Raw genomic sequence first — 21,472 nt, forward strand, 5'->3', positions numbered from 1 at the left:
CAGATGGAGAAATGGAGGATTGGTGCCAACAGCTACACGTGGGCATAAATTCAACACCTACCCATCAAAAACAAGGGGTGTATAGGCTAGTGACGGAATATGAACAAGTCTTCAGTAAACACCCATTGGACTTCGGACGGATAGAAGGGGTAGAACACACAATCCCCACAGGTGACCATCCCCCAATAAAAGAAAGATATAGACCCATACCGCCCGCTCACTATCAATGTGCAAAAGATATGCTGAGGGAAATGAAACAGGCCGGGGTAATAAGAGACAGCTGTAGCCCCTGGGCGGCCCCTCTAGTGATTGTCAAAAAAAAGGACGGAACCATGAGAATGTGCGTAGACTACCGGAAGATTAATAACATCACCCATAAAGACGCCTACCCCTTGCCTAGGATAGAAGAGTCCTTAACTGCTTTGAAATCTGCTAATTATTTTTCCACCTTAGACTTAACAAGCGGGTATTGGCAAGTCCCTGTGGCTGAGAGAGATAAGGAAAAGACGGCATTCACCACACCAATGGGTCTATGTGAATTTAATCGCATGCCGTTCGGACTCTGCAACGCATCCGGTACCTTCCAGCGGCTGATGGAATGCTGCCTCGGACACAAGAACTTCGAGACCGTCCTCCTGTACCTAGATGATGTGATCGTCTACTCAAAGACTTACGAACAACACTTAATAGACCTGGCAGAAGTGTTCGAAGCCTTATCCAGGTATGGCATGAAAGTCAAGCCATCCAAATGTCACCTTCTCAAGCCAAAGGTACAGTACCTGGGACACATCGTGAGTTCGGAGGGAGTAGCACCAGATCCCGAGAAAATAAGCGCCATAAGGGATTGGCCAAGACCTACCAGCGCAAAAGAAGTGAGACAATTCCTGGGATTGGTGGGTTACTATCGCAGATTTATAAAAGGATTTACCAAGTTGGCAGCACCCTTGCAAGACACCTTGGTAGGGCAGACGAAGAAACCTTCAAACCGAAACCCTCCTTTTCAGTGGAACGACGAAAGGGAAGACTCCTTTGAACAACTAAAGAAGGCACTAACTGGAGAAGAGGTTCTGGCATACCCAGATTACCATCAACCTTTCATCCTCTACACCGATGCCAGTAATGTGGGACTAGGAGCGGTGCTGTCACAAAAGCAAGAAGGTCGGGAGAAAGTCATCGCCTTTGCAAGTAGAAAGCTCCGGCCTACTGAAAGAAATTCAGAAAATTACAGCTCCTTCAAATTGGAACTACTGGCAGTAGTTTGGGCTGTGACGGAGCGTTTCAAACACTATCTGGCCGCTGCAGAATTTATTGTCTATACTGACAATAATCCGTTGACCCACCTGGACACAGCCAAATTAGGTGCGTTAGAACAGCGATGGATAGCCCGGTTATCTAATTACAACTTCATAATCAAGTATCGAGCAGGTCGCAAGAATGGAAATGCCGATGCCCTATCCCGGATGCCACACTTGAGAGATGTAGAAGAGGAAACGGGGGAGCTTGAAGAAATTGAACTACCAGCCTTCCATCGTCCCAAGGCAAAACATCATCAGTCAAGTACCTATCAGAAACAACAAGAGGTGAATTTTAATCCGTTAGCACACCATAGATGGGCTGACACCCAAGACAGCAATCCGGCTGTGAAGTTGGTGAAGGAACTGTTGACTGAGCAAAGTGCATATCCCGATGAGGATGCCCCAGAAGAGACGCATCAACTCTGGAAAGAGAGAGGCAAAATGTTCCTGTATCAAGGGAAGCTCTGTAGAAGATACACCAATCCGAAAACACATGAATTGGTTTGGCAGATTATTGTGCCTAAACAAGATGTGAAGATGGTCCTCGAAGCTTACCATAATGGTGCTGGTCACTTCGGTTGGAAAAAGTTAGAAGTACTTCTAAGAGAAAGATTTTATTGGGTCGGGATGAGAAAATCAATCGAACAGTGGTGCAGAAATTGTGGCCCGTGCAACCTCAGAAGAAACGATCAAAAGAACCAAAGAGCACCACTGCAGCCCATAATCACCAAACAACCACTTGAACTTGTAGCCATGGACCACGTGAAGTTGACACCAAGCCGGTCCGGCTATGTCTATGCCTTGACCATCGTGGACCATTATTCACGTTTCTTGGTAGTAGTACCCGTAAAAGATCTGACAGCAAAAACAGCAGCCAAAGCGTTCCAAACGTACTTTTGTAGACCCCATGGATATCCGGAACAGGTTCTCACCGACCAAGGTACAGCCTTTGAATCAGAGATCTTCAGAGAATTCTGTAATATGTATGGTTGCAAAAAGATCCGGACGACGGCCTATCATCCACAAACAAACGGCTTATGCGAGAAGATGAACCATATTGTAATAGAACTACTAAAGACTTTACCTGAGGCAGAAAGGAATCAATGGCCAGAGAAATTGCCTGACTTGGTGGATCTGTATAATCATGTCCCGATGAGCTCCACCAACTGTACCCCAGCTTACCTTATGCGTGCAAGACCCGGCCAATTACCAATCGATCTAGAAATGGGAATTCTGAAACCAGACGCAGAAGTTCAAGACTCCAATTGGGATATCATACGGCAAAAGCAGTATCGCCAAGTGCAAGAGAGTGTGGAAAGAAGCCTTCAGCAAACTAGAGAAAGACAAGAGCGAACTTTCAACCAGAATGCTCTAGCGACCCCATTAAGACCGGGTGACCAAGTGCTCAAGAGAAATCGTCGAACTAATAAACTGGACAATCAGTGGGAAGCCGTACCCTACACAGTTTTACCAACAAGAGTGGATAATCCTAAAAGGTGTCTCATTAGCAAAAACGGAGGCTTAACATCTGTACTAGTGTCAAGAGACAATCTTAAATTATGTCCGGAAGCATTGAAAGAGCCAGACGTTGTCCAGCCAGAACCAGAAGTTATTCAACCCATACAGGTCCAACCAGTAAAGGAAAAAGAAGAGGAAATGTATCACACCTGTATAGGAGATTTTCCCAAAACCCTACTAACATACCATGGTGCAGTAGTGGTTCCCATGGTGGCCTTTTACCCAACACCGAACCCAATACCAGAAGTCCCAAGACAGGAAGAGGCTGACCCCGTACTACAGGAGGTTCCAGGCCAGGAAGAACAGATTCCTGGTCAGAGTAATCCCATTCACGGTGGACTTGCCAACTCCATAGTCGTGGAATTATCTTTAGCAGAGCGGGCAGATACTACATCCGCAGTAGACAGTAGTACACCACATGAAGAGACACCGCTATTACGTAGATCACAGCGTAGTACCCAGGGTCAATTACCGGCCAGGTATGCAGATTACCAACTATAAAGCTCATAATGTGAATTGTATATATGTTATGCCGTATATAGTTAAACAGAAAATGTAGTATAGTCATTGTTATCAGTCTGCAACGTTTAAGCCCAGTGCCTACAGAGACTTGTCTGTATGAACTTATTGCATATTCTTGAACTTTTTATCAGCCCGGAGGCACTAAATCAAAGCTCCGGAAAGACTGCTTTTTGAACTTTGCTTTTTGCTCTTTTTGAACTTTCTTTAGACTTTATATTGATAACTCCGTTGGAAAAATGGAACTAAATTCCTGGACACTAAGTACAGTGCCTTTCCTAATACCTTCAAGGATAGAACTGTATTAATGGACGCTATTTGAAGTGACTTTTTACAGAACTCTATTTTTGTTTCCTTGAGTGGTTTTTGTAACTTTTCATTTTTAAGACTCTGTACATATTAATTGTTATTTCAAAATGTTATTGTCCCACAGTCCCGGAGTACTGTTCTTAACTAAGGGGGAATGTGGCACCCCTAGGGGTATTTGCCACAAAAATAGTTACTGACAGTAAGTACAAATACTAAAATAGCAAGACTGCACTACCACCTCCGGCCAGAAGGGGGAGCTCCAGAGACTCCCCTTGATCCATTCTGGTCTGAGAGAAGAACTGGCAGTTGGGCTAAGGAGCTGAAAGTGAGAGGTCATACAGTTGAATCTCTAACAGCCCTGTGACTGTTACCAGGCTTAAATCACCGGCCTGAGGAGAAGAGGGATAGAGAAAAAGGACATTGTGAGAACCGGGTAGCATTAATCACTACCCAGAACAGGCGCAAAGACGGATACCGGATCCGTGGCTGTATTCATTATATATAATACAGCAACCGGAAAAACGTGAGGTGATATCAGCTTCACTAGGGCCGGACGCAGCAACAGACACAGAGTTCAGCGGTACTCCCAGAGGGGGTAAACCGATAAAAGGACTCGGGTTGCCCGTCGAACCAGGACCCGGAGGGGACAGATTGGGCTGGCAGCCAGTTCACATACAGCAGCAGGGCCACACAGAAATTGCGCACAATAAGAGGCGAAGACCCCGGCAGGGTCAAAGTAACTCAGAGTTCCCATACAGACTCCGGTGACAGGACTGGTTGTAAATCCTTTTATGTTAAAGTAAACTGGTTAAACGTTTCAGTGCCTCAGTCTTTCATTTGGACAATAGCCATCTATCCAGGATCGAGATCGTCACCGCTGGGAGAACCTGCTGCTGATCAAGTAAGTGCCTGTCCCCTCATGATACCCTTTACACTGTGCATTGCCTGAGGCCACAGCACCGGGTCAAGCCACCCGTGACACCCCCCTCAAGAGACAGACCCCATTGGTCCGGTGCTGGGTATCCCGGTCTCCTGGGCGTCACATATGCATATACTACAGACACACACATACGCGCACACTACAGACACACACACTAACATACGTGCACACTACAGACACACACAAACATACGCGCACACTACAGACACACACACTAACATACGCGCACACTACAGACACACACACACACATACGCGCACACTACAGACACACACACACTAAGATACGCGCACAGTACAGACACATACACACACTAACATATGTGCACACTACAGACACATACACACACTAACATACGTGCATACTACAGACACACACACTAACACATGAGCACAGTACAGACACACACACTAACATATGTGCACACTACAGACACATACACACACTAACATACGTGCACACTACAGACACACACACTAACACATGAGCACAGTACAGACACACACACTAACATATGTGCACACTACAGACACATACACACACTAACATATGTGCACACTACAGACACTAACATACGTGTACACTACAGACACATGCATGCACAAACACAGAAAACACAAGATAAAACCAGCATAGTTACACACATGTACAAAACCATCTCCATACATCCTGCATACAGATAATAGTACAGTGACCCGGCTCCACCGACTCACCAGATCTAACCAAGCTGCTCCTAGGTCAGTATATACACCATGCTGAGCTGTACGTCACACACTGATAGTACGAGATCGTGCTGCACATCTCTACAACAATTGTTCTAATGGTATAAGTAATTACCAGCTACAAGAGCCCCCATAACCCTCTGTATAACTGGGTGTGAGTGCTGTGCAGGGGATCTGCGCGTACCTGTGTGCACACTTGTGAAGGATCATCCCTCTCCAGGGCTCTCATGTGTAGGTGACACTATTTATCTATGGCCGAGACCCAAAGGAAATGCGTTATTATAAATGTACACCTGCACACCTGAGCAATATACCTGCAGTATATAGTATATAACCACATACCGGTACTAATACCTACACACCTGAGCAATATACCTGCAGTATATAGTATATAACCACATACCGGTACTAATACCTACACACCTGAGCAATATACCTGCAGTATATAGTATATAACCACATACCGGTACTAATACCTGCACACCTGAGCAATATACCTGCAGTATCTAATATATAATTGCCTAGAATACTACTTCCTGCAATTTGTGCCAACTTCCTGTCCGGAGCTAATGTCCGGAGATAATGTCCGGAGCTAATGTCCGGAGATAAGTGACGTCAACAGTGTCCAGTGTCTGATTGGTTGCCGCCTGCTGCGAGCGACCAATCAGAAACGTGCCGTACTGTGACACACTCCGCCCACCATTTTGGTGTGATTTTTGAATTTTTACCTCACAGCAAGTTTCTACTGCGTGGAGGCGGGCCCAGTGACGTTGCTCTTCAAGCTCCTGCCGAATTTCGTCAAAAAAAATGATAATACCATTTACCAAAACTATATATATTTAGTTGTGAAGTGGTTCAGTGACATTTTCACACCAATTTTGAACTTTTGTTTGGTGTTTTCTCCATATACTGCCTATTATTCACTGACTGTTATACTGAGAGACTGCCGTTTATTAACCTCTTCTTTGCCACATTGGGTATATTGCTCTATTATTTGCCACATAAGGACATTGTCCATTATTGCCCAGCAATTTCTTAAATAACAAGAATTGTCAAGAGCTGGTGAGTGCAGCCATTTTTTGTTCTTTCTTACTATTATTTATTAATTGTATTATTCTTACATTTGAATAAATAAAGTATATATGGATTCTAGACTCCCGATTCTTTAGAATCGGGCTGCCATCTAGTATAGTATATAACCACATACCGGTACTAATACCTACACACCTGAGCAATATACCTGCAGTATAAAGTATATAACCACACATCTTTACTAATAATACCTGCACACCTGAGCAATATACCTGCAGTATATCTTATATATAATTGCCTAGAATACTACTTCCTGCAATTTGTGCCAACTTCCGTGGCTTTGTCCGGAGCTAATGTCCGGAGCTAATGTCCGGAGCTAATGTCCGGAGATAAGTGACGTCAACAGTGTCCAGTGTCTGATTGGTTGCCGCCTGCTGTGAGCGACCAATCAGAAACGTGCCGTACTGTGACACACTCCGCCCGCCATTTTGGTGTGATTTTTGAATTTTTACCTCACAGCAAGTTTCTACTGCGTGGAGGCGGGCCCAGTGACGTTGCTCTTCAAGCTCCTGCCGAATTTCAAGTATATATGGATTCTAGACTCCCGATTCTTTAGAATCGGGCTGCCATCTAGTAGTATATAACCACACATCTGTACTAATAATACCTACACACCTGAGCAATATACCTGCAGTATATAGTATATAACAACACATCTGCGCTAATAATACCTGCACACCTGAGCAATATACCTGCAGTATATAGTATATAACCACACATCTGTACTAATAATACCTACACACCTGAGCAATATACCTGCAGTATATAGTATATAACCACATACCTGTACTAATAATACCTACACACCTGAGCAATATACCTGCAGTATATAGTATATAACCACACATCTGTACTAATAATACCTGCTGTCACGATATTATATGAAATATGATGTAGCTTTGCCCTTCAGCCCATGCAGTGGGCTAAACCCCCCTTCTCTCTTTGGCTCTCTTTGCTTCTCTGTGTGCTTCGGAATGTATGGTAGAAGGGGGTTTTATTGCCCTGGCCATAAATTCCAGGCTCGAACCAAGTTACTCGTCCCCCTCCCAACTGCACTAGCTGAAACTGGTATAGATGGCTCCAAATTCCATGAGAGTCTTTGTTCTAATATTATAAGATTCTGGGCCAACAAGTTGGGCTAAGAGAATAATAAATACATATTGCTAACGTCCATCGGCGGATCGGTCCGCCACTGTAAGCAGGAGCTTCTAACTCCAGCAGGTAAAAAGTAGGGATTTCTCTGTAATTATGCATCACAAATAGGACATATTTGATCTCATTAGAATGCCAATGTTAATACGAGATGAATGCTGGGTTTGTTATGACTATGACATGTTCTGTAGCGGAGTTACAGGCATTAGACAAATTTAGGTTGAATTTAGTTAAACTGAAGAGAGAGGAGGGTCTGGGTAAGCCAGCCCTGTTGGTGATGTCACAGGCTGCGGGTTATAAGTTTTTGCCATACCCCAGCAGTTAGGCTGTCTGCTGGAGTCTATGTGAGCCTGACTTGAAGAGCTGTTCCTAACCAGAGTCCTAATGCACTGGGACAGATGGAAACTCCACCAACTAGCCTGGTTGCCGGCAGTGCTCTGAACACATGTAAGTGTTGATTTCTCATTTAACCCCTGTTATTTTTATAATTACCTTGTACATATTTTCAATTGTCTTATATTGTAACATCTTTATATGACTTTTTATAAACACTGCCTTAAACCTTTGACGGAGTATAATATTTAATACTAGAGTCGTTCTTCCTGCTCTAAAACGTACCTTAAGTCTTCTGAAGGGAACTACGCTACTGTTTTGGGTTAGCTTCGGACCCGTTTAATCAAAGCTGGTGGCAGCATACTGTGTGCGGGCCTTTGGGTGACGTTGTAGCGACTGCGGCGTTGATAATTATTGTTCCTGCCTGAGTGGGAGTAGTTTATCGCGTCGCTGCAGCATGCCCAATAGCCAGTACATAGCAGGCAGCCTTTCTGGCGACTAATTACCCAGGGTGCACTACCTAATCTGACCTGGCGGTAAGTGGGGTGCCAGAGAGCTGCAAGTTTCAAGTGGAACTGTAAGTGGGATATACATAAATCCCTGCAGTTCGTGGTATATTGAAGAGCAGTGGTATGCCTAAAATAAGCCCCTGCTGTAAACTAAGAGGTCAATAGCCTTGTGTGTGTTTTTTCATCACATTGTGAAGTGGAGGGATAACTAAGATAAGCCCCCTGCCCATGTGATAGCCGTTTGTTGGCCTAAAGTCACCCCAACCCGTGACGTGGGGGTGACGGTCACGGTGTGAATCGTGACAAATTGGTGGCAAGGCGGTGGGATCTTAGAGCATTAGTGGTGTGGTTTGAGTAATCATTCCTCTCACTCAAAACTTGCAAAGTTCTTGCGAGAACTCTGCGCAAATAAGTCTGGAGAATGAACTCAGTATTTAGTAGTCCTGAGACAATTGTGTGTACTGGTAATTATCTCTTCCCTTTCTCTTTGTTTTCCTGTCCTATCTTTTATTTGGCAACCATGGTTGTGCTGGGAGAAACCTTTTATGAGCAGCAGACCAGAGACACATTGCCTTATGCAAGTCACAGCAAAAACAAAGCCCAACTGGTCGCAGATCTGGTGCAATGGGAAGCCGCTCTAGACCAAGCCAAGCCACAGAGCCAGTGGCCGCAGAAGCCAGCACAAGCGAACATGGTACTGCAGCAGAGGTCCAACCACTGAATGCCGGCCCTATTAGCAATCAAGGCGAATTCGACCCCCACCTGCTGGCGGTCTTGGAACTACTCCCCGCCAATGACCGTGATGGACGTCGGCAGCTGATCCAGCAACACCAGGAGAGAGCTGAGCGGGAGGCCCAGCGAGAGGCTGAGAGAGCAGAGAGGGAGGCTGAGCGAGCCGAGCGCCAAGCCCAGCGAGAACATGAATGGGAGATGCTCTGGCAGGGGGTGATGTCCTCCACCGCCCGGAGCCGTGAGCCCAGCAGCGCTCAGATACCGAAGCCCCGACCCGATCACTTTCCTGTTATGGAAAAGGACGGGGACTTGGACACTTTTCTGCGGTTCTTTGAGAAAGCCTGCAGACAGTACCAGCTGCCTGCAGATGAATGGGCACGAAACCTGACCCCAGGGCTGAGAGGCAAAGCTCTGGAGGCGTTTGCTGCCCTCCCGCAAGAACAAGATGGTGACTATGAGGCCATCAAGCAGGCTCTAATAGCCAAGTACCAGCTTACACCCGAGGTGTACCGTAGAAAGTTCCGGAACCTCCAACGTGGCCCACACGACAGTTACAGTGATGTGGCGCATGGACTGGGGACCCACTTTGACCAGTGGACCCAAGGACTGTCAGTGACCACCTTTGCACAGCTGCGAGACCTGATGATCAAAGACCAGTTCTTTCATCTTTGCCCAGCTGAGGTGCGACAGTTTGTGATGGACAGAGAACCCAAAGACGTGACAAAAGCAGTGCAGATTGCCGATGCCTATGAGGCCAACCGTAGATCGGAAGTGCGGAAGCCAGTCACCACCAGCTGGAGAGGGTGTAAGCCTGCAACCAACGCCAGTACCCCTGCCAGCCAACACACCAGAGGTCCTGTCCCCGTGGCCAACAACACCAGACCTACCACCGAACCTCACCAGTGTTTCTTCTGCAAGCGGACAGGTCATATCAGTCCCCACTGTTCAGACAAGCAGAAGAACCCCCCATCCAAGGCTCCAGGGCCTAACGCAGCAGTTCTTTTGGTGGGTGGGGTGGATGGGAGGGTGTGTGACAACGCACAGCATGTCACTGTGGGAGGCCATGTTGCTCCAGGCCTCAAGGACACAGGGGCTGAACGAACTCTCATCCGACCTGAACTGGTGGCCCCTGAAGAAATCATTCCGGGGAAAACCCTAACTGTCACTGGGATTGGGGGCATCAGCTGTCCCTTGCCAATGGCCTGGGTATCAGAACCCTGTCAGCACCGGTGTGCTGCCACGGCTGAGCAGGGTGACTCACCCACACTGTGGGAGATCCCGGGGTCAGATAGCACAGGGAAAGCTCAGGCAGATAGGACCTGCGCAGAGAGCTAAAGGTAGAAGGAAACAGAAGGACCTACGATCATGTGACCACAGGGGGCGGAGCTTAGCGTCCTGCTACTGGAGATAAGTGCAGGATTCTACAGGCACCCTGAAATAGAGGAAAAGAAAACTCAAGTCGTACAAATGGGGGTCAGACACGGAGAGGGCGGCGCGGTACAGAAGGGACGAGCAGAGAATAGTCAGAACGTAAGCAAGTAGTCATACACAGAGATAGCAGCGCAGTACAAAAGGGACAGACAGAACTCTAAACGGGGACAGAACCAGATCAGAACCAGACAAGCATAAATTAGCACAGGCACAAAGCACAGGCACAAAATACAGGCACAACAGGGTCACACACACTCGGCCAAGAGTCAGAGTATAAGCGACAGAGGATGGCTCCACAATGAGGCTATAAAAAGCCTCCCAAAATCCCAGAGTGAGGCCATCCAAGTTAACCCTAAAACCACCTAATCTCAGAAACTCAGCAGACCATGACACTGGGTTTTTATTGATTGGGGTGCCGGGAGCGGGGTGAAGGAAGTGGGGCTGTCTGATAATTTGCCCACTGATGTTTTGTTGGGGACTGATTTGGGGGGATGGTTGCATACTACATCCCTGACACCCCTCCCCAATCTGCTAATGAGGGTAACGTTAACCCTGATGATGATGATGATGATGATGATGATGATGATGGGAAATCGCAAGTGTTACCTGACCATGCTTTATCTTGTAATGATGCATCTAATAACCATTTTCTCAATAGGATTGATGGTGAAAATGTTGTACCTGTGCTCAGCCACGTCGCTCTGTGGAGTGAGATGGCTGAGGAACCCCTAGCAGGGGCAAGTGTCGGTGCTACAGGAAATGGGGAGAAGCATGGGAACCGTGAGGAAGGTGATGCCATGAAATTGACCAGAGCCACAGAGGAAGGTAACTGGCCCATAAGTAGCACTGCCCCTGGAGTGTTGGGGGTGGATGGGGAGGTAGAGCCTATAGCAGCGCCGGCTGATGGGTCTGTAGAAACCCCCGGGGAGACAGCCTACGTAGCTGCTGTCACCCGCAGTCAGAGTGCCCGGAACGCAGATAACTGTCTGCCTTCCGGACCCTCCTCGGTCATCATTGCGATTGAACCAGAGGTGGACCCAGAGCAGGTCCAAGAGGGTTCCCGTTGGGAAGAGACCCTGACATCGCTTCTGGCTTCCCCTAGCCAGGAGTTTCAGGCCACTCTGCGCACAGATGCGAGCCTAGAGAGTTTGAGACAACTCGCCGAGACGCCCACCTCCGTGACTGGTAAGGAGAGGGTGTTCTGGGAACGAGGAAGGTTGTACCGGGAGACAGTACCCGGAGAATCACAAAAGGAGTGGTTGAGGGAAAGACAGCTGGTTGTCTCGCAGCAATTTCGGGGTGAGTTGTTACGGATTGCCCATGAGATCCCGCTAGCTGGACACGTGGGGATCAGCAAAACTAAGGCCCAGCTGTCTCAACACTTCTATTGGCCTAAGATGGGGACAGATGTGTCAAACTACTGCCGCTCCTGTATCACCTGTCAAAGAGTGGGGAAGGCGGGGCCTGCTCTTAAGGCTCCCCTGATCCCTTTGCCAGTGATAGAGGAGCCTTTCCAGAGGATCGCGGTGGACATTGTGGGCCCGCTGGCCGTCCCCAGCAGCTCTGGAAAGCAATACATCCTTACTGTGGTAGACTATGCTACCCGGTACCCAGAGGCAGTAGCTCTGCCGTCAACTAGGGCAGATAAGGTGGCGGATGCCCTGTTGGCTATCTTTTCACGTGTAGGATTTCCCAGGGAGATACTTACTGATCAAGGGACCCAATTCATGTCTCGCCTAATGGAGGCTCTCTGTAAGAGAATGCAGGTGAAGCACCTGGTATCGAGTGCATATCACCCACATACCAATGGCTTGTGTGAACGCTTCAATGGTACCCTCAAACAGATGCTACGCATTCTGGTTGAGACCCAAGGGAGCGACTGGCAGTGGTACCTCCCACACCTGCTATTCGCTTGCCGAGAGGTTCCGCAGGCCTTGACGTGGTTCTCCCCCTTCAAGCTCCTGTATGGCAGGCGAGTCCGCCTTGGGATGGTAAGGGAATCCTGGGAAGAGGAGCCGAACCCTTCTGAAGTATCCATAGTGGAGTATGTCATGCGCTTCCGTGACAAGATGCCGACCTTGACGCATTTGGTGCATGACAACATGACGCAGGCTCAGGCTGACCAGAAGCACTGGTACGACCAGAACGCCCGGGAGTGGACCTACCACATGGGTCAAAAGGTGTGGGTGCTGGTCCCCGAGCCAACGGATAAGCTTCAAGCAGCCTGGGAGGGCCTGTACGTCGTCCACCAACAGCTCAACCCGGTCACTTATGTGGTCACACTTGACCACACTCGGGGTAGGCGAAAGGTCTTTCCCGTCAACATGATGAAGGCTCATCACAAACGTGAACCTTTCGTCCTACCAGTCTGCAGCTTGCCCGAAGACGGGGAGGAAGACCCCCTCCTGGACATGCTGGCCCAAGCAAAGGCTGATGGGTCCATCGAGGATGTGGAGGTAAGCGCCTCACTAACCGAACCCCAGTGGTCGCTGTTGCGGACCAAGCTGGAACCCTTCCGGGCCGTGTTCTCCAACCGTCCTGGAAGGACTGAGTTAGCCATCCACGAGGTGGACACCGGGAATCATGCCCCACTACGGCAAACACCTTATCGAATCTCCGACCAGGTGCAGCAGGTTATGCGCCAGGAGATCAATGAGATGTTACAGCTGGGGGTGGTTCGACGGTCAAAGATTGCGTGGGCCTCACCTGTAGTTCTCGTGCCAAAGAAGGACCGGACCACCCGGTTCTGCGTGGACTACAGGGGGCTCAAAGCCATCACAGCCTCTGACGCACACCCAATGCCGCACATCGAAGAGCTGCTTGAGAGGTTAGCTGGCGCAAAATACCTGACAATAATGGATCTGAGTTGAGGATAGTGTCAGATACCCCTGAGCCCCGAGGTGCAGGAGAAGTCTGCCTTTATCACACCCTTGGGACTGTACGAGTCCACGGTCATGCCCTTTGGCATGAAGAATGCCCCTGCCACTTTCCAGGGGATGGTCAACCTCCTGCTTCAGGGACTGGAGATGTAGGCCGTGGCGTACTTGGATGACATTGCCATCTTCAGTTCCTCCTGGGAGGAACACCTGCAGCATCTCGAGGAGGTGCTCAGGCGAATTCACCGAGCTGGACTGACTATCAAGCCGGGAAAGTGCCAGATGGGCATGAGTTAGGTCCACAACCTGGGGCACCGGAAGGGCACCGGATGGGCGCGGGGAACCATGAAGCAAGAGCATGGCAATGTTGATGGATTGGCCCACGAGGGTGAACCTGCTGAGGTGCGCATGGATGCATACCATGGGGTTCTGCCTCCCTAGCGCAGACCAAAAGGGGGAGGTGTCACGATATTGTATGAAATGTGTTATTATTTTGCAGCTTGCCTGTTAGACCCATGCTGTGGGCTAACCCCCCCTTCTCTCTCTGGCTCTCTTTGTTTCAATGTGTGAGTGGAGTTTTTCTTCTCAATGCTCAGCCCTTCCCCCAAGCCAGAAAGGTCTAGTGCGCTGGTAGCAGCACAATTCTCTCTCCAGCTAGAGCCGGTCTGATAGCTTTCTCAAAGCCATTTGGCTCTTTGTTCTGTTATAGCAAGTTAATGGGCCAACAATTTAGGCTAGGAAAATAAAAAGTACATATTGTTACCGTCCATCGGCGGATCTATCCGCCACGGTAAACGCGGGCTTCTAGTTCCAACAGGTAAAAAAGTACGGATTTCTCTGGAACTGTGTGTCCCAAATTTAGTATCTATAGAGAGCAAATCTTAATACAAGATGGATGAGAGGTGTGTTATGACTCTGCCAGATTCTCCAGCGAAAATATGACAATCATAAGAATGGTTGGAGAAAACTTACAGCTGAAGAAAGGGGAGGGCGATCTTAACTCAACCCCTTTAGTGATGTCACGAGACTTGGGGTTTAAAAGTCTCTACCCTTATCCCAGCCTGAGGCTGAATTCAACAGAGATCTTACCGAGGCGCTGTTTCTACCCAGACCTCCTGATGCATTGGGACATTTGGGGAGCTCCGCCCACCAGCATGGTTTTGCCTGATATGAACTGAGAACATGTGAGTTTTACCTTTCTTCTTTATTTCCTTTTGTTTTAAAATTACTTTGTACATATTTTCAATTGTCTCATATTGTAACATCTTTATATGCCTTTTTATAAACACTGCCTTAATTTCGGAGTAAAATATATAAATTTCTAGTTTTCGTTCTTCCTGCTCTAAAATGTACCCAAAGTCTTCTGAACGGAATTACGCTACTGTTTTGGGTTAGCTTCGGACCCATTTAATGCTCTACAATATACCACGAACTGCAGGAATTTATGTATATCCCGCTTTACAGTTCTGCTTGAAAACTTGCAGCTCTCTGGTGCCCCCCTTACCCTTAGGTCAGATTATGTACTGCACCTAGGGTAATTAATCGCCAGAGAGGCTGCCTGCTATGTACTGGCTATTGGGCACGCTGCAGCGAGGCGATTTAACTACTCCCGCTCAGGCAGGAACAATAATTATCAATGCCGCAGTCGCTACAATGACTCCCAAAGGCACAGCACACGGTATGCTGCCACCAGCTTCGATTAACAGGTCCGAAGCTAACCCAAAACAGTAGCATAATTCCCTTCAGAAGACTTAGGGTACGTTCTAGAGCAGGAAGAATGAAAACTAGTAATTTTAATATTTTACTCCGAAAGATTTAAGGCAGTGTTTATAAAAAGTAATATAAAGATGTTACAATATGAGACAATTGAAAATATGTACAAAGGTAATTATAAAATAACGGGTTAAATGAGAAGTTAACACTTACATGGGTTCAGGTCATGTCAGGCAAAACCATGCTAGTGGGTTGAGTTCCCAAATATCCCAATGCATCAGGGCTAGCAGTAAGGGTTCCTCAGGTAAGACTCCAGGCTGGGTTAAGTGTAGAGACTTATAAACTGCAGCCTCGTGACATCACTAAAGGGGTTGAGTTTAATATCGCCCTCCCCTCTCCTCAGCTGTACAGCTTTCTCCAACAATTCTTATAATTCCTGTATTTTCGCTCCCGAACATGTCAGAATCATAACACACCCAGCATTCATCTTATTTTAAAATTGGCTTTCTAATGAGACCAAATTTGTCCTAGTTGGGACACACAGTTCCGGAGAAATCCGTATTTTGGTACCTGTTGGAATTAAAGGCTCGCACTTACAGTGTTTGGCAGATCCGCCGATGGAGATTCGCTAAATTGACTTATTATTTTCCTAGCCTAAGTCGTTGGCGCAATATCTTATTATAATAGCTGATGCTAGATGGAAGGGGGGAGAGTGAGCAATAAAAATTCTTCTGGCAGGAGGGAATGAGGGGTTTGGGATCTACACATACACATCTCAGCGAGCAGAAACAGAGACAAGGGGGGTCAAAGGCCCACCATGGTGTGCTATCAGACAAAGCTACAAAATCATATTACATTTCATACAATATCATGACAGCTCCTGACCAGCTATTTATCATAGTAATAGGAGCTGGTGGCAGTAGAAGGGTCCTGAGCTTTTGTGGAAACTGGCAGCAACGGACGCCTTTGATAATTATATTTCCCGCCTGAGTGGGAGTAGTTATATCACCCTTGCTGCAGTGTGCCCAATAGCCAGTACATAGCAGGCAGCCTTTCTGGCGACTAATTATCCTAGGTGCAGTTCCCTGAATGACCTGAAGGTAAGGGGGCACCAGAGAGCTGCAAGTTCCAAACCGGAACTGGGAAGTGGGATATAAATAAATCCCTGAATAAAGAATTGGGGCAACCAAACATCCCGGTTCATGACAAGTATATAACCACATATCTGTACTAATAATACCTACACACCTGAGCCATATACCTGTAGTATATCGTATATAACCACTTACCTGTACTCCTGTACTAATAATACCTACACACCTGAGCAATATACCTGTAGTATATAGTATATAACCACATACCTGTACTAGTAATATCTGCACACCTGAGCAATATACCTGCAGCATAAAAATATAACATTCCTGTACTAATAATACCTGCGCTCCTGAGCTCTCCAGATAAACTGCACCCGGAAACCTTTTGGAAGTCAGCAATTTAAGCCCTAGTTCATGTGACTGATCACATAATTGCATGATTGTGACATCACCAAGGTCCTGCTGTCATGAGTGTATCAGGTGTGACAGACAGTCATCCTGTATCCGGCTGTAGAAGGTCTTTACGATTCGCTAAATCACCTTTTTGATTTTTGCATATCTGTTATGGAACGATATCCCTCTCCCTTTAGGACCGAATACCGTAGTTACCTCCATCTTCTGCTGCTATTTAGACACCTGTGCTAAAGGTTTATATATCTAGGGTCAGGCTGATTAGGTTCCTGCTTGGCGATAGGTGCAGAACCTATATAAAGACGGTTAGGGCAGACAGGGCGATTTAGATCTGCCTAGGGGTCTCCACGCCCCAGTTCCCTCGTGTTTCGGCTCCCCTCTCCCTTTCCCCTTGTTTGTGCACTTACTTATCCGTCACTGAGTGTGACATTAACACCAGCTCCGATGGGGTGTAATGTCTGCTTCCCAGGTCTCCTTTGCAACATCTAGAAGTCCTTGGGGGTGTCGTTTATATAACAGCTCGAACCCCATAGATCACTGAGGAACTTCCCTGATACAGAACAACAGGTATGGCAGTAGGCAATCCCGGTCTTGGCCATCCTTCTCCACGACATTTTTAAGCATGAACTTCAATATCTTGCTAAATCCCTCTACGGGGCCGTCCATGTGCGGATAGTACACCAACGTGCGAAGTTGTGTAACCTGTAGAGCCTTACGCAACTCCCTCATCACTTTAATTTAGCAATTGTGTACCGTTGTAATAAAATTTGACATTTTGTATGGTGATCCCTGCTCTTGTATGCCTTCTTGTTTTTGGTGTTGATTCTCTCATCACTTTAGACATAAACGGTGTGACTTGGTCCACAAGGATCTCCTTCGCAGGCCTGCCCCTCAAAAATATGGGCTAACACTTTGGCTATGTCTCTGGCGGAGGAGTTTCTAAGGAGTACCGCCTCTGTGTACCGTGTTGCATAGTCTGTCACCACAAGAATGTATTGGTGCCCTCTGGTGGATTGAACCAGGGGCCCCACAAGGTCCAAGGCAATCCGGTCAAATGGGACCTCTATAATGGGCAATGGCACTAGGGGACTTCGGAAATGGGACACGAGGGCTGTAAACTGACAAGTAGGGCATAATCGGCAGTGGTTAACAATCTCTTTGTGAATCCCAGTCCTAAAGACCCGCTCTTGTGTTTTGTCTACTCCTAGATGTCCACCCAAGATATGGGAATGGGCCAGGTTTAATATCCTACGCCTCTAGGGACCTGGTACTAACAACTGCTCTACCACTTCATCTCTTAGCTTAGTGACCTGATACAGCAGCTCTCCATTTAAAGCAAAATGTGGAAACCTGGTGTCAGCCCCCAGTTCTTGGGCAACCTCATTTGTCACGGTCACACTTTCCAATGCCCCATTTAGGGCAAGATCCTGCAATTGAGCAGTCCCAAAATTTACAACAGAAACCCTCAGTTCTGGAATCTTGGCTTCACTGGTCACCGTCTCGTCCTCGTCACCAGCGAGGACACAAGGGGAACTCATCCACATCCAACTGCAATGTGGTTTCCTCAGGCTTCAGCTGGCTTCTATCAGAGACACTTGGTATGCCCGAATTCCCCCATAAGTCCCAGAATAGGCTAAAGTCCCGCCCTATTATCATCATGTGTACAAGTACTTAACCACTCCGACCTCATGCGACTCAACCCCACAGTTAGTTTTTATTGTCACTCTGGCAACGGGATAGTCCTTAGCTTTCCTGTGGATACGATGGAAGCCCACATGTTTTCCTGGGACCAACTGGTGGGGGAGTGGCCATTTTCAGGGTCACCAAGCTCCTCGAGTCTAACAGTCCTGACACCAGCACCCCGTTTATGGCCTCTGTAAGCAAGTTATACTGCCTCTGATGCTGCTGCTTATGCTGTATACTGGTCTCTTGTTGCACCATCTGTTGCTGCTGTAATTGTTGTTGGTGCTGTAGTTGCTGTTGCTTCTGCACTTATAGCAGATGTTGTAGCAGGTCCTCCATCTAGCCTGATGTCGTATATTGGCTTGTGGCCATCCCACGTGTTTGCTGGAAATGCTGCCCGCACTTCTAACACCACCTGTGGTAGAGCGGCTCACTCTGCTGGACACAAAGGCATAAGAGGAACACTGTCTCTTTAAGAACATGCTTGTTTTATTAATGGCAGCATAAAACAAGCTGGGAAAATAAACACAGCCCTCTGGGCAAAACAGCAGGGGTTCGACCCGCTCACGGGTACAATGACCACAGTACAGGTCCTTTTCATGCCACAATGGCACAAACACTTTCCTGGAGTGTTTCCTCTCCAGGTACACTTTACCCTGAAACCTTTTGGAAGTCGGCAATTTAAGCCCCAGATCATGTGATTGATCACATGATTGTGACATCACCAAAGTCCTGTCAGCACACGGCTCTGCAGGTGGAGATAAGGTGGACATCTTCCCACCCTCTCTATAGACGTCCACATAAAAACCAGCCCATGTATGGAACTGTAACTTAACCCCCACAACACATTAGGTGTAGTGAAACATATCTCCCCTCTATTACTTTACCAGCGGCTTCGTCACACTTTAAATACCTATGTATATACCCCTGTATATCTGATCTGTATATACCTCTGTACATCTGATCTGTATATACCTCTGTACATCTGATCTGTATACACCTCTGTACATCTGATATGTAAATACCTCTGTATATCTGATCTTTATATACCTCTGTACATCTGATCTGTATATACCTCTGTACATCTGATCTGTATACACCTCTGTACATCTGATCTGTAAATACCTCTGTATATCTGATCTGTATATACCTCTGTACATCTGATCTGTATATACCTCTGTATATCTGATCTGTATATACCTCTGTATATCTGTTTTTACCACTCTATACCTGTATATTTCTTTATATGTCACCCAGTGGCATAAGCAAAAAATATATAATTTTATTAGAAATCTGATTTCCGCTTGTCCCTTCCACACATCCCATGGCTGCCGTCACCTTCAGACATATGGATAGCGAGGACCTTATAGATCGCTGACTATTCCAGGTCACATCTGCCAGGATTTTATTAGGCACACCCGTATCTCCTTCACCCTGTATCCGTATATAAGCGGATGGACGGTTGCAGGGAATAGGTAGTATATGGCGCTGGAGAGGTTCTGGAGGTCTATGGAGATTGGCATCCTGTATGCAATGGATGACAATAGACCACAGGAATAGTTCAATACCACGACGCACAGGTGAGTCCCGCAGGTGTGGAGCGTCTTGCGGCGAGCCTTCCCGGTCACTATCTTCATGGCTGAGTAGAGGATCCTAGAGTAAGACATGAGGAGCAGAGTGATGTCCATGGCGGTCACCAGGATCCTCACCATCAGACCCACAATTTGGATGTTGTCGATGTTCCCACAGCCCAGGTTCAGGAGAACCATATTTTCACATACGAAGTCCAATATGAGGTTGGAGAAGCAGAACTCTATCCAAGAGGCTACAATGATTATAGGAGAAACCATGAGGCTACATTCAACAAAACTCAAAATGGAAAGCTGGAGTATCAGGCGGCCCGTCATGATGTCATGATAACGCAGAGGCTTACAGATTGCCACGTAGCGGTCCAGTGCCATCAACAGCAGCACATTGGACTCAAACATGACCATGGTGTACATAAAGAACATCTGGAAGAGGCAGCCACCTAGAGAAATGCGGTCCACTCCACATACCAGCGCCATCATAGTGCTGGGGACAACAGCGGTGGTACAGGAGATGTTCACAGCAAAGAGGAGACAGAGGAGGTGGTACATAGGGGACTGCAAGCTCTTCTCTACCCAGATCCTATACATAATGATCAGATTCCCAGACAAGATCAGCATGTAGACACTGCAGAACGGGATGGCAAGAAGTTCCCGAAATGACAAAATTCCAGGGAATCCTCGGAGGACAAATTCAGTGTAGAGGAGAGATGAGGTTAGGTTCTCCATAGATCCATTTTATCCATTTATTTCAGGTTAATCCTGCAGCCAAAGTCAAAGGAAGAAGAAAGAAATATTCATGCGGTGGCAAATAATATATTTAGCTCCACTGTGTATAACATTCTATACTCACAAAATACTTGGAAAGTAACTAAAGTTTTTTTTAATTAAAAATAAGCATTTGAAAAGTTCTGATTGTTTTTCATCTACTCGGCTACCTTATTTCTGCTTACGCTCTCCTAAATGCCATACTGAAAGTGCTGTTTTTGCTGCCTAGTTCAGCCCCTTTTACAAGCTGCTTTGAACTGCTGCTCAATCTCAAACAATAAGGGTGCCTGAGTATAGATTCTTGCTAGAGCAGCAGTTCAAAACAGCTTTTTAAAAGAGCATGCATTCTTAATGGTCCCATCTCAACACACTGGAGATTGCTTGAGGCGGCCATCTCTGCAGTTAATGAATGGCTGACTTTCCATTTGCTTCTTCCAGTGTGTCGAGATGAGACCTGTAAGAAATGACCAGTGAGTACCAGGTAAGAGGCAGAGTGCGATCTGTGGGTGATCGGTGAGGGTGAGTATCGTCTAATGGGTCGGAATAGCCTCTGAAAAGAACATTATCATCCAGTAAATCGATAGGATATTGCTAGGATATTGTCACGATGAGCTGCGGCTGCCGATGCGGCCCAGCCCATAGACTCCGCCAAGCCGACCAACCTCAGAAGGCGTGGGGCACGTGTCCCCCAGGGTCGAAATACGGACCCTTTAAACCGCAGAGGGAACCCGGGCCTTCCCGAACTAGAAGAGGGCAGAGACCGGGGTTCTGTGGCAGCTAAGCATGTAG

The 21,472-nt window shown here is 47.2% G+C and overlaps 1 protein-coding gene across 1 annotated transcript; it reads right to left on the reverse strand.

Annotated features, from left to right (window-relative positions):
* Positions 1-19,717: 19,717 nt before the first annotated feature.
* LOC138671850 (olfactory receptor 52P1-like) lies at positions 19,718-20,644 on the reverse strand. The gene has a single exon (XM_069759980.1). It carries the CDS (start codon positions 20,642-20,644, stop codon positions 19,718-19,720), a length of 927 nt encoding a protein of 308 aa, XP_069616081.1.
* Positions 20,645-21,472: the final 828 nt, after the last annotated feature.

Source organism: Ranitomeya imitator, chromosome 3 (genome assembly GCF_032444005.1).
Source record: "Ranitomeya imitator isolate aRanImi1 chromosome 3, aRanImi1.pri, whole genome shotgun sequence".
Classification (NCBI taxonomy): Eukaryota; Metazoa; Chordata; class Amphibia; order Anura; family Dendrobatidae; genus Ranitomeya; species Ranitomeya imitator.

Coding starts and splice junctions, on each gene's coding strand:
- LOC138671850 (XM_069759980.1), bottom strand. CDS start 20,644: ATGGAGAACCTAACCTCATCTCTCCTCTACACTGAATTTGTCCTCCGA.